The 14869-nt window shown below is 40.8% G+C and overlaps 1 protein-coding gene across 1 annotated transcript; it reads left to right on the top strand.

Annotated features, from left to right (window-relative positions):
• The first annotated feature begins 5738 nt into the window (after nucleotides 1-5738).
• LOC150034101 (uncharacterized) lies at nucleotides 5739-6699 on the top strand. Its single transcript, XM_090317224.1, has 2 exons — nucleotides 5739-6210; nucleotides 6404-6699. Exons 1-2 carry the CDS (start codon nucleotides 5739-5741, stop codon nucleotides 6697-6699), a joined length of 768 nt encoding a protein of 255 aa, XP_090173350.1.
• Nucleotides 6700-14869: the final 8170 nt, after the last annotated feature.

Genomic DNA, 14869 nt, shown 5'->3' on the forward strand with positions numbered 1-14869 from the left:
AATCGCAAGAACAAAACGCTAGCCTTATCTCAAGCATCTTATATTGACAAGATGTTGTCTAGATATAAGATGTAACATTCCAAGAGAGGTCTGTTACCTTTCAGACATGGAATTCATCTGTCTAAGGAATGGTGTCTTAAGACACCTCAAGATGATGATGCTATGAAATGAATTCTTTATGCATCAGCAGTTAGGAGTTTGATGTATGTCATGTTGTGTACACGACCAGACATATTCTTTGTGTTTGGAATAGTCAGCAGATTTCAGTCCAAGATATGATCATTGGATTACTGTTAAAAACATCCTCAAGTATCTTCGGAGAATGAGAGTGTAAGACCCACACCTTACTTTTCCCTTTTTAACTATGTTTATTGTTAAGTTAAGCAAAATGTTGGGTTAAGTATCTAAGTTAGATTGGATTTGTACATCCCGAAGTAAAAGATGAGTTTGAAGCTGGAGAAAATGGTTAATTAAGGAAGCTTAACTCTCTTTCACATCATCTTGGCTTGACAAGGGAAAATTTGGCTAAGTGTTGATCGTACTGAAGGATGCTTGAACATCGAGTAAGCACCAGGCGAGCATCGAGTATAAGTAAGCAAGGAAGAAGGTGAACGTCGAGTATAATTGATCAAGAAGGGTCGAGCATCGAGTAGATGCTACCAAGTGTCGAGTATATGTGAGCAAGGAAGGAGGCAAGTGTCAAGGGTGAGAAAAGAAGGCTCACGAGTCGAGTTCGAGCATCGAGTAAGAACACGTGTTGAGTGAGCTCCCAACGTCGAGTTCCCCATCGAGTAATGAGTCCTCCCATCGAGTATTTGACAGAGAGTCCTGGAATTGTCTGTCGAGTAAGGACATCTCTCTATCGAGTTTTCCTAGCGAGAAACGAGTTGCTCGAAACACTCAGATTTAAACACTCAGTCTTAGACTTCCCTTTTTGTTATTTGGACAAATGGCTTAATCTCGACCCTTGATCTCCATTAATGGGTGGGGTGTCTTAAGGAGATTTAGGTGAAGGGCTGGACAGTAATATAAAAAGGAAGAGAATTTCAAGGGCTCATTTTTGGAAGTTTTACTCAAGAAAACCAGGCAAACTTGGTACCATTGAAAAACTCTTCGAGTCTAGTTGTTGAAATCGAGCCTTTGGAAAGGAAATCTCATAAAAAAGAAGGTCGGAGAAGGAAGGAAAAGTTGGAGGTGTTGGATTTTATGTCCTAAAACTCGTAGTTTGTAAATTGATAAACATATTATGTTTTGTTTTTTCGATAAAATTGTTATTGAAATTGTAATCTTGAATCCAATAAACTAAGGTTCTGAGGCTATTTTACGTAAACTTGAACTTTATGTGATGACATAAAACATGGATCAAGTTCAAGTATATAGCCTAAAATGGTCTATAGTATAGGGATAAGGTTGGGCGCCTTGTTCTGGGGACACTATGGATGCGGCCCACTTTGTAGTTAGTACAAACGATGTGATCCTGAATCGTGCATATAGAGATATGTGAGTGGGGGCATCCTATGCAATGAGTTTGTATAAGACTAGACCACGACTTAGTTACTTTTGCTTTATAACACCGTTTACTGTATAAAACTAGCTAATTCAAATTTGATGACATAGGTAACTCGATCTCAATCCTGAGCTAACTATGAACTCCTGTTTATTCGAGATTATCCTTAGATCTGCATGGGTGAGAGCAGCTCAACAGCGTTGGCTCAATAAGCCTCCCATTTCAGGGGTAAGATCGAGTAAATAGCTGGCAACATAGGGTGTAAGACAGACTTCACTCCTACCCGTCTCTAGGGGTAGTAGATATAAGTGCTGACTTCGGAATTAGAACAAGGGGCCCCACTCTTTCTCTAGGTTGAGAGGGATTCGATTTGTTGGTTGGACCACAAATCAATTATTTTTTAGAGGTTTAGTGGGACTGAAGGAACAAGAAGTGTTCTCGGGGGTAAAACGGTATTTTGACCCAGCCAAGACCACGAACAACCTGTGAAAGATTGACTTACTGGCTATTGTTATATCGGATTGACAGAAATATATCTACAGTGAGGGGAGTGCAACTATGAGACTTTAGTGGAATGACCCGTTAGTTAACAAATGTTTATTAATTAGGTTAAAAAGTTTTACCAGTTAATCTCGGATTGTTGGAGCCCATGATCTGTAGGTCCATTAGATCCTCCTTCTAGCTCATATGGATTAAACTTAGAATAGTATGTTGGATTAATTCGAATTGTTCGAATTAGGAAAAGGGATTAAAATCAACAAGTATATGCGATATCGCTATTGGTTTTTTGTATGGCGCTCTATATTCAAATGTGATTTGAATTTCGAAAATACGAATACGGATTCATGTTTGGGAGGTCAAAATTAGTCAAGAGGGTCAAAACTGTAAAAAGTCAAAGGGTTGACTTTTTTGCTAGGGAAAGTCAAAGTTTGACTTTGACCAAATGGAAAAAGACCTTTTTGCCCTTGACTAGAGTTAGTGGAATTATCCAACATTTTTGTTGGATAATCTCACTAACTTAAGTGAACTATGTGTAAACATTATAGAATGATACATAGCCCACTTTGGTTTAGTGCTTTGTGAGGTGTTGATTTTTGGTGAGCTTTTACATGCATTTGATGCATGTAATTATTTTATAAAAGGAAGTTTTTTTTGAATAAAGTCTTCTTTTTCTTGCTGAATTTTCTATTTTTTTGGTTTCCAAGTTCTCACCAAAAACTCCTTTTTTCTCACATTAACCTTGAACCTCCCATTTTTCTTTTTCATTCCTTCATTCATGGGTCCCACAACCCGGTTTTGAGTCCAGAGAATAGCAGGGAAACTCTAGTGGTGGTCCAGTAGAGTTCGAGTCGAGATTCAGTGAGAAAAAGCATTCTTCGGGAGCTAAAAAGGTTGTACACAATCTCTTTTTAGTTTACTGTTTTTTTTCTATATTTATATGCGAATTTCCTTTTAATTAGAGGCAATTAGAGTGTAATTAGATCCTTATTTTGCTGCGTATGTCTCGTGTTCCATCAGGAGGTTCATTTTTGGGCATTTTCGGGCACTGGATGAAGAAACATAGATTTAGACTAAACCGCATGAATTTTCGAGCTGAAACTTTAAGGTATTTTCATAGGCATCTTTCCAGTAGAAGGAACCTTAGAAAGAAAAGGTGTATGGTTCAAGTTATATATATTGGGAAGTAACCCTAGAATCTTTACTCAAGCAGGAAGTTGCAGTTAGGGCTGTCGGGAAAGATTCGAGGGTCCAGGTTAAACCACAAGGAGTTTCACATTGAAACTTTAAGGTAACATTGGTAACAAAATTCCAAACTAGTTTGGAGAAGGAACTTTCATGAAATGGGTTCTAGTTTTCAAGTTATTTACGTTAGAATTTGAATCTTAAAAATGTTGGACGAATGGGCAATCCATGAGCTTAGTCAAAAAAGTAGTCTAAAAAAGGAGGCCAAGTAGCAACTAAACTCTATTCTTTTATGTGTAGGAACTACACCCATTGGAGAGGCCTACAAAGCTTAGGAAGAACCAAACCCAAGGATTTGTGAGTGACTAAATGTTTTCAAATATGTCCACAAAAAAGACATGCGGTTCAAATGAATTTCATGCTAAAGTTCATGGTTTTCCAAGCAACGAAAGTTATATTTGTATTTAAATGTGTTTTGTTAATCCTAGCATATGTTAAGAATGTATGAAAAGAAATGCAACTACATGCTATTAATTGTGAAGCATGCATGTGACTGATAATGATGCTAGAATTTCCCATGGATGTTAGGTTTCTAATGTACTGGGTATCGAAGGTATAGAAGGTATCCGAGGAAGTACCTAAGGTGTTGATGGTACTTAGTATACTCTACATACACGTAGGTAGTTCTTTGTGAGAGACCAAAGTATGGGTCTTCTGGCCACAACCTTCATTAAGGGACCGAAGTATGGGTCTCACGGCCTTGAATGGACGTTGGGAGCTTGAGCTATGAATGCTTGTTCTCAACTAAGGTTTACTACCCTGATTGATTATGATGCTATGATTAATGTATGATACGATGCAATGAAGTTATTTTCCAGCATGTCATTTATTTTAAATTAAAGCATATAAAAGGTTTGAGAAGAAATGTATTTCTATGTGTCACTCACTGGGCAGCCAGCTCACAGTTTTCAAATGTTTTCTCTTTTCCAGGTAGCAGTCAGTTCCCTCACGGTTGAATCCACTGCAGCTTGCCACCCAAAGTTTAGTGACCTTGAAAGAAGCTTAGGTTAAACTTGTTTTGATGTACACACATTTGGAAAGGAGTTGGGGACTTGTGTAACTCCTTTTCTTTTGGGACACATATTATTTTGGTCATCTTATTTTCGTTGGACATGTCTGTTTTTGGAACTGTATTTAAGACTTGCATTGTTGAATTTCATGGATGTGTTTTGTGTCAAGTCGTTGTATATTCAGTTTAAGCAAGTTCATTTAAGTTAGGCAGTAAGTGCTAGCACTTAGGTCGGTAACTACTATCGTCATATCCTTTTCCAATTTTAGAGGACAAATTGGGAGGGGGTATGACAAGTTGGTATTAGAGCATAAGGTTTTGAGAATGAGGGAGATTTCATGCATATGTCCAAGTCCTAGTGGTTAAAGTCCCTAATATGTGTACTATCAATTAGGTAAAGATGCTGAAAAGAGGTGGCAGGTGGAGTGGGAACACTGACCCTACCGACCATGAACCTAAGGTCGAGAGGAACTCAAGAGTGAGCTAAAGAAAGACCTGAGAACCTGTAAATCAGAAGGCGACGTCTGAGGGAGAGTCGAGCACTCCCCCGATTAGAGTAGATCCTTAGCTGGAGGATAGGGTGTTCGAAAAAATCGCCAAAAGGGTGGCGGCCAGTGTAAGTGCGGTATAGGCTGACCTAGAAAAGAAGTATGACATTAAGAGGCTCTGAGCCCTTGGGGCTATGGCCTCCGAGGGAACGACTGATCCTGTAGATGCAGTGGTATGGTTGGACCAAATAGAGAAGTGCTTCAATGTGATGAACTGTCCAGAAGATCGCAAAGTCGGGTTGGCTATATTCCTGTTGCAAAAAAAGGCAGAAAAGTGGTGGAAGGTAGTATCTGCTAGGCGGAATAGCTCAAGCACCTTGTTCTGGCTTGAACTCAGGAAGATTTTTTAGGATAAGTATTACCCTAGCTCTTTTTGAGAGGTGAAAAGAGATGAGTTCCTCAGGTTGGTGAAAGGAACTTTGACCGTGGCTGAATATGAGCAAAAATTTATCGAACTATCTCAGTATGCTCTTCCCATTATAGTGAAAGAGAATGACCGATATAAGAGGTTCGAGAATGGTTTGAGAAAAGAGATTAGGACTCTAGTGACTTCTATCGCCAACTGGCTAGATTTTAACCAGCTAGTGGAAACCTCCATCCGAGTGAAGCGGAGTTTGGCGGAGGATGAGCAAGCATAGAAGGACCAAACATTGTCTGTTGGGCCTAGGGACAGGGGCTTTCAACCCCCAGCTTCAGGCCAGTCAAGTATGGGTAGGTCCAGAAGCGTGGATTGGCAGAGGTCTAAGAGGAGAAGACCTCAATCCTCGGCTAACGCGGCTAGTTGACCTAGTGGAGCACATTTAGGCGAGTCAGTCGCCAGTACAAACCGGAAACCCTTGTTCTAGAGCTGTGGCAAGAAACATTTTGGGGTATGCTACAGTGGAAGTGGAGTTTGTTTTCAGTGCGGGCAAATAGGTCATTTTAAGAGAGAATGCCCCCAATTAACCAGAGGGGTCCAGTCAGTACAACAGATGACCTCCCAGATAGTGAACAGTCAAGGGGTGCTGGAAACAAGGGAGAGGGAACAAGTGGTGCAAAGTTGAAGGGTGTGGTAGAACGACCCCAACAGCAAGGGCGTGTGTATACAGTTACGCACCAAGAAGCTGCAGAGGCCCCAGATGTAGTGACTGGTAATGTGACCTTATGTAATCATCTTGCTTATGTTTTAATTGATCCTAGTGCCACACATTCCTTTGTATCTCGCATGTTTGTGTCACATTTAGATAGGTTGCCTGAGGGTATGTCAGAGGACTTGTTTATCTCTACTCTTATGGGAGATGTTGTAGTAGTAAGTGATTTGTACAAAAGTTGTGAGGTGTTGATCGAAGTTCAGGATTTCTGTGTCGACCTAATTCTCTTAGACTTGCAAGACTTTGACACAATTCTGGGAATGGACTTCCTGGGTTAGTACCATGTTATTGTTAATTGCTATAAAAGGGAAGTGACCTTCAGAAGACCCGGGAAGCAGGAAGTAGTTCTTGTGGGATGTAAGGGGATAACTTCAGGTAGCCTTATCTCAGCAGTAAAGGCCAGGAAGTTAATGGAAAAGGATGTGAAGCCTATCTGGCTTATGTGGTGGCCTCCCCAGATGAAAAGGTGAATCGAAAGATGTACCAGTAGTTCGGAAGTTCATGGATGTTTTTCCTGAAGAGCTATCGAGCTTGCCACCTGATAGGGAAGTAGAATTCTCCATTGACTTAATTCCAGGCACGACCTCTATATCGCAAGCTCCGTATAGAATGGCACTGGCGGAATTGAAGGAACTGAAGGTGCAGTTATATGAATTAGTGGATAAGGGTTATGTTAGATCCAGCGTGTCACCCTGGGAAGCGTCAGTTCTGTTTGTAAAGAAGAAGGATGGGTTCTTCAGACTGTATATTGATTATAGGTAGTTAAATAAGGTAACAACCATGAACAAGTATCTGCTACCACGTATTGATGACCTCTTTGATCAATTGAAGGGAGTTGTCGTATTTTCGAAGGTGGATTTAAGATTAGAGTACCACCAGTTGAAGGTGAAGGAGACGGATGTCCTTAAGACTGCATTCAGGACCCGGTATGGCCATATTAGGTTCCTGGGGATGCCTTTTGGCTTAACGAATGCTCCGGCTATGTTTATGGATTTGATGAACAAGATTTTTCACCCTTATCTCGATAAGTTCATCATAGTTTTCATTGATGATATCTTGGTATACTTAGGTAACAAGGAGGAGCATGCTAACCATCTGAGAACAGTATTGCAAACACTGTGAGAGAAGCAGTTGTACGCTAATTTTAGCAAATGTGACTTTTGGCTAGATCAAGTAGCATTTTTGGGACATGTAATTTCTACGGTTGGGGTTAGTGTAGACCCCCAGAAGACGAAAGCCGTAGAAAATTGGGAAAGACCAACCAATGTGTTTAAGGTACGTAGCTTCTTAGGCATGGCAGGTTACTATAGGCGCTTCGTGGAAGGTTTCTCGAAGATAGTCCTCCCACTAACAAGTCTGACCAAGAAGGACGTAAAGTTCGATTGGACTTCAGATTTTGAATAGAGCTTCCAGAAGTTGAAGCAAAGGCTAGTTACAATGCCCATACTTACGTTGCCCACTCCCGGCGAGGAGTTTGTGATTTACTGTGATGTGTCCTGACAGGGACTAGGTTGTATGTTGACACAGAAGGGAAAGGTGGTAGCCTATACTTCTCGGCAGCTAAGGAAGCATGAGGGTAACTATCCCACTCATGACTTGGAGTTAGTGGCAATTGTGTTGGCCCTAAAGCTTTAGAGACATTATCTGTTCGGGGAGCGTTGTCGTATTTTCACGGATCATAGGAGCTTAATGTACATATTTGAGCAGAAAGAACTAAATTTGAGGCAAAGGAGATAGATCGAGCTAATCAAAGACTATGGTTGTTTGATTGAGTATCACCCTGGTAAGGCCAATGTAGTGGCTGATGCCTGAAGCAGGAAGTCGAATGGGTCTAAAGCTACTGTTTGTTCAATAAGGGGATGTTGATCCAATAATTCAAGAATTTTGGAGCGAATTTAGCAGTGGAACAGACAGGTGGATTGTTGGCCTCATTCCAAGTATGACCCACCCTAATGGATGAAATCGTACGTGAACAATTGAAGGATCTTAACCTTCAAAAGATGGCAGAGGAGGCAAGTAAGGGACTGAGAAAGGATTTCCAAGTGAGGGCAGATGGTGCCTTACTGAAGGATAGTATCAGAGTGGAACCTCTCCCAGCAAGATGTGGTCTGGGGATGAACCAAGCGGAAACTGGTGGGCATGTAACGATCCAAGTTCAGGAAGGGTACATGAATGAATCGGTATCACATCCGAATAGAGGGATCCTGAGGACATGAAAAGTATGGTTAAAAAAGGCTTAAAAGAATTGAAAGTTATTAAAGGTGCACTTTCCTTTTTGGTGGCTCAATCGTAGGAACTCCAAAGTTAAGTGTGCTTGGCTTCGAGCAATCTTATGTTGGGTGACCTCTTGAGAACTTTCCAAGGATGCATGTGAGTGAGGACAAAGCATGCTGAAAAGACCCGTGTTGGTTTGTGGGGACAACTTTCATTTCTAAAAAGCATTCAAGGCAAGGGAGGATGATATAGCTAGGTCGTAGGGGAATGCTGGGGCCATCATGAAGCAAATTAGACATGAAGATTTCCATAAGCAACGAAATGATCGTTCCAAATTCCATTTGAAATTGAATAACAACAATTATAGTACACAAACAGAAACTAACTGGTCATGCAACATACGAAATTGCAGCATGCTTTCAACAAGATCAAGGGAAAGATTATCATACCTTTAAAGACTCATCTTCAAACTCCCTTGATCATGAATGCTCATTCAATCTCCAAGACTGCAACATATGAATGCTCAAACACAGTGAGTGCAACATAGCATGATCAATCAACAACCACCACACGAACACTGCAAACTCAACGAATGGCCTCCAAAACCTCGACGTCAGTCGAGAAGAACAATCATGTCAACGATTGAGCAAGTGGGACATGACAAAGGTCTATCGTATAGACGATGCCTAATTATTTAACAAATACTCTACGATCATTTAGCAAAAGCTCCGTGATTGTACCACCGATCCCTCTAATGAACATAAGTCATAGTCCTACTATGACTGAGTCCTTTCTTCTAAAGAGAAGCTGTGGCCACTATGTTCAAGACCCGGAATCAGCCCTTAAGGGAGCAATTTATCTACTTACCCCTGCTTCGAGGAAGGAGTGAATTCCATCTTGTGTAACCGAGTTCCCAGCTCCCAAATTAGACAAATCCCCAAAAAGTAGGCATGTTGAGTTGGTAATCTGGCCACTCTCACCCATACTAATCAAAGGACCGCCCTCAAAGGTAGGAGTTCCCAGAACACTCAGGATTAAGGTCATGTCACCTATGGTCGTTTAGGTGAGATGTAAGTCTCAAGTATTAACGACGTTATATACAGAAACTAGTCATCTCGTGGTCCGATCTTATACAAACTCTATATAGGACACCTCCGCTCGCATGTCTCCCATGAATGGTCAGGATCCATCATCTGTAGTAGTTCACAACACTTGCAAACCTCTACAAAACGGGTGGTATTCATAGTGTCACCAGGATTAGGTATCCCTCCTTAATTCGTATACTACAGACCTATTTAGGTTATCACTTAAGGCATGATCTACTTGTATATCTCATATACATGCTTAAGTTTACATATAATAACCATGGAGCTTTGTTTATTGGATATGAGTAAATGCTAAATAAAATAACTCTTATTTTATTCATAACAATGTGTATAGATTACAAACTACAGACTCCGGGAGAATTAGGACACCAATCCCAACGATCTCTCACTTGTCCTAATGCTTCAGGAGACTAATGTACAATACAAGATAAAGACAAGTACAATATAAAATAAATTAGTATATACCCGAGTATCATCTTCCACTTTCCCTAGACAAGATGTCGCATGTCTCGGAAACCCAGACTCTCCATGAAACCCAGACTCTCATGGATCAGCAATGTTGTGCTCCGATGCGATCTTCGTGACTATCACATCACCGTGATGCACAATCTCCTTGATCAAGTGGTATTTTCATTCTATGTGCTTGCCTCGACGATGACTTCGAGGTTTCTTTGAATTTGCCACAGCCCCGCTATTATCACAATAGAGAGTGATCGACAAATCCATATTTGGAACAACTTCCAAATCTGTAAGGAATTTCCTTAGCCAAAAAGCTTCCTTAGCTGCTTCACAAGTGGCTACGTATTTGGCTTCCATAGTGGAGTCAGCGATGCATCCTTTCTTGATACTTTACCACACTACAACCTCTCTATTCAGAGTGAACACTGACCCCGAAGTCGATTTATGAGAATCTCAATCGGTTTGAAAGTTAAAAGTTTGTGTATCTTGTAAGGATCAGAGGCTTATCTCCATACACGAGCATGTAGTCCCTCATTCTCTGAAGATACTTGAGAATTGTCTTGACCGCCGTCCAGTGATCAAATCCTGGATTGGACTGATATCAACTGACAATCTCTATTGCATAGCAAATGTCAGGTTTGGTACACAATATTGCATACGTTAAGCTTCCAACAACTGAAGCATAGGGATTCCATCTCATTTCCTCAACCTCTTGAGGTGTTTTAGGACATTGATCCTTAGACAATACGATTCCATGCCTGAAGGGTAACAAACCCCTCTTGGAATCCTACATTCTGTACCTGATCAACATTTGATCGATGTATGATGCCTAAGACAAGGTTAACCTCTTGTTCTTACAATCCCGAATGATCTGGATCCCTTGAACATACTGTGCCTCACCCAAATCTTTCATTTGGAATTGGGCAACTAGCCATTTCTTAATGTCAGTCAGAAATCCTACATCATTCCCAATGAGTAGGATATCATCCACATACAGTACCAGGAAAGCTATTGAGCTATTGATGATTTTCTTTTAAACACAAGGCTCATCAACGTTCTGATCAAAGCCAAATGATTTAACCATACTGTCAAATCTAATGTTCCACGATCTAGATGCTTGTTTTAGCCCATAAATGGACCTATTAAGCTTGCAAATCTTTGCTCTTGATCTGGAACTACGAACCCTTCTGGTTGAGCCATGTAAATGGTCTCCTTAAGATTACCATTAAGAAAGGCAGTCTTGACGTCCATTTGCCATATCTCATAATCATAAAATGTGGCTATGGATAGAAGTATCCTGATAGACTTGAGCATGACAACATGTGAGAAAGTTTCCTCATAGTCCACTCCCTCAATCTGGGTATAACCCTTTGCCACGAGTTGAGCCTTAAAGGTTTGCATCTTTCCATCTACACCTCACTTTCGTCATAGATCCACTTACATCTTATAGGTTTTACCCCATCAGGTAGATCCACAAACTCTCAGACTTGATTGAAGTACATAGACTCCATCTTTTGGTTCATGGCTTTAATCCACTCATCTTTGTCAACATCCTCCATTGCTTGCTTAAAAGACAATGGATCGTCGACCCCATCATTAGAAATGACGTTCTTGGTGATAACTTATAGAAATACAAGTTATTTATACTGCCTTATTTAGATATTGCGGCCAAAAGAGAGAAAATATGCGTCGATTGTATGAAAATTAACTAAGAAATACAATAATGATAAATTATCGCAAATACACCCACTAAGACCATTAAGATAGTAGAAAAGGATATTTCAAGTCTGTGTTGCAGAAAACCAAGTCACCGCTTGCGATCAAGGCTCAGAGAGAAACTAAACAACGCATCTCCGTCACATTGCACCCATCAAATCAATATTGAAAAGACGATCAATGCAATAACAGCGCAATGCGACAGTCGATCCAGAGTTGAACTTCAACCGCATGCGGTAATAAAAACAACACTGCATGCGGATACACGATCGAAATATGCAAATGAGCAACGCAAACGCGGAGGATTGTGACACGTGTGCAACTAACCGTTGTGCATATTCGATGGACTGATTGCATAACAGAAGGAAGATATACTTTATCGCATTTTTAATACTTGTACACATAACCTTTTTATAAATTGAAAACCCTTAGTCGCATATATCACAAAGCAATAACCTCAAACAGTCCCTGTGTTCGACCTCGGATTACACCGAGAAACTTGCGGTGGAAATATACTTGGTTCCAACGCATAATATACTACAAGATTCTCATTTATAACGCAAATCTAAAAGTAGTATCACATAAAGAAAATAAAGTCATCATTCATCCATGTGTTGTATGGCATAAGATTAGAATACATTGTACGTCAATAAGTTTATGGCATTTTTATGTCTTTACAAGTTTATAGCAATGCATCTCGCATTCTATTCTTGCATCATTATACATCTTATGCCACACCAAGTTTATGGCGCCGTTGCTAGGACTGGTTAACAGTTATTCTTTGAGTATGTTTGTGGTATTTTGCAGGACAGATCTCTTTGTACTGGTTGTCCAACGTGGAGAGTAGACTGACGGCTTATGAGCTCTGGAGTGATCTAGATATTCTAAGCAAACCTAGATATCAGGTGTATTATTCACGCGGAAGCACATCAGGGCCGAATTAATTAGTGAAGAAGCATTGCTAATAATAACGAGGCACCAGTAGGGAATCAAAAGGAAAATTGGCCAGCGCAAGATTCCATATTTCTTACCGCTGACTGCAACATTCCAATGAGAGACTATGCGGCGCTGGATTTCTATAACTTCTCACTAGGAATCTCAAGGCCAACGGTTGAGGAGAATGTAAGCTTTGACATAAGATCGATTATGCTGCAGATGATTCAGAATGTGGGTCAATTCAGAGGATTACAAGGAGAAGACCCACATGCGCATTTAACAAATTTTGTAGACATATGCAGCGCATTCTCCATGCCTGGTGTGACTCAAGAAAGACTTAGGTTATATCTTTTCCCGTACACATTGTGGGACGAAGCAAAGAGGTGGGCTCAGTCGTTAGAGCCAGATGAGATTAACGTGTGGGAACAGTTGGTTGACAGGTTCATGAATAGATTCTTCCCTCCAGCCGTCAACGCAAGGAGACGGAGGGATGTGTTGAATTTTGAGCAACAGGGTTATGAAACTTTGAGCACCGCCAGGGTGCGTTTCAAACAATTAGTGAAGAGTTGTCCGCATATCGGAATTCCCGATAGCATTCTGATGGAGATGTTTTACAATGACTTAGATCAATCAATGCAAGCAGTTGTTGATGCCTCTGCAACAGGAGGATTAATGAACAGATCATATACGGAAGCCAAGAGCATATTAGATCGCATCTCGCGACATTCTGATGAGTGAATTGATACGGGGTTTGAGGAAAGTGGTCTAGAGCAAGAAAGAGTAGAAAGTGTTGATGTGTCAACATATACAATGAGCACACTGGTCGATCAGATGACCACGATGACTTCTCTCCTTCAGACGATGGCTAATCAATAGAGAAATCTCTCTCAAGGATCAGTGCAAGTTAATGCATTGATGCACGTGGCCGCAATGAATAGCATTCAATTTGGGGAGGGACATCTAGCAGAAGTCTGCCCGTGGAATCAATAAGTCGTATACTCTGTCCATAATAAGTCATTTGGCAACATCTACAACCCTAGTTGGTGGGATCACCCAACTTTAAGTTGGGACAAGAATCACAACTAGGGGAGCCATAGTTTCCATCAGAATAGTTGTCAAGAGGATCGAGGCAACCCTCTGGTCTTCATTAATCTGGATTGTAGCCTAGGTAACTCTCAGAGTATACCACCCTATGACCAACGGTTCTTATATGACAGCTCTTTCAGTACCTCGTCTCTGGAGACTTCATTGAAGCATTATATCAAAAAGAGCAAGGCAATTAGACTATCGCAAGTTGACTCCCTTAGAGGTTTAGAAGAGCAGATTGAACAGCTTGCAATTGAATTGAAAAATAAAGCGCCTGGTACGTTGCCTAGTAGTTCAGAAGCATCGGGGTCACGAGGTAAAGAGCAATGTCACGTAGTGACATTGAGGAGTGGTAAAACAACAGCCCCTATGCTGCCAGTACCAGATCAAACAACAAGACCAGTAGATCTAATTGTTGATGATGACCAATCAATCAGTAGTGGAAAAATTACCAGTTCAGAAGTAAGTTCACCTACAAAAGATGAAGCTCCTCAAGACTTGAATTCTAAATTAACGCAACCTCCAGATAATGAAACGCAGCAAGAACAGGACCTCAACAAACAACCTAGTAAACAAGAAGTACGGCGGGATCCTCCACCTTTCCCATCCAGGCTGAAGAAGAAAGACGATAGTAAACAATTTCAGAGGTTCCTAGACGTTCTCTGGTAGCTACACATGAATATTCCTCTAATAGAAGCTTTGAAATAGATGCCGAGCTATGTAAAATTTCTCAAGGATATTCTAGCTAATAAAAGAAAGATCGAGGAAAATGAAACCGTTGTGTTAACGTATGAATGCAACGTGCTGTTTCAAAACAATATCCCCACTAAAATGAAGGATCTTGGGAGTTTTACATTGCCCTGCACAATAGGAGGGAAGATGGTCGAAAACGTGCTGTGCGATTTAGGGGTGAGCATAAATCTAATGCCCTTGTCGATCTTTAAGAAGCTGGATATTGGCAACGCAAGACCAACCACGATCACACTACAGTTGGCCGATAGATCGATAATGCATCCTGAGGGTAAGATAGAGGATGTACTCTTGTAAGTGGACAAGTTTATCTTCCCAGCGAACTTTATCATATTGGATTATGAAGCTGACAGAGAATTACCTATCATCTTAGGTCGCCCATTTCTCGCAACAGGGCGAGCGTTGATCGATGTGATAAAAGGAGTACTTACCATCAGAGTTGACGATCAGGAAGTGAAGTTCAACATTTTCAAAGCGTTGAAGTACCTAAGTAATGTGGAGAACTACCAATATATTGAGAACTGCGGGAAGAACCTTGGCACGAGCCCCTAGAGGGGCTGGAGGAAGAATATTTTGAAATCAGCGCAATGTTGGAGGAGGATTGCACCGCAATTTACTTTGAATCAAACTTTGAACCACTCAAGTTATCTGAACGAACTTCACAA

This window comes from Benincasa hispida, chromosome 9 (assembly GCF_027475165.1).
Source record: "Benincasa hispida cultivar pf3 chromosome 9, pf3_genome.v1.1, whole genome shotgun sequence".
In the NCBI taxonomy this organism is placed as follows: Eukaryota; Viridiplantae; Streptophyta; class Magnoliopsida; order Cucurbitales; family Cucurbitaceae; genus Benincasa; species Benincasa hispida.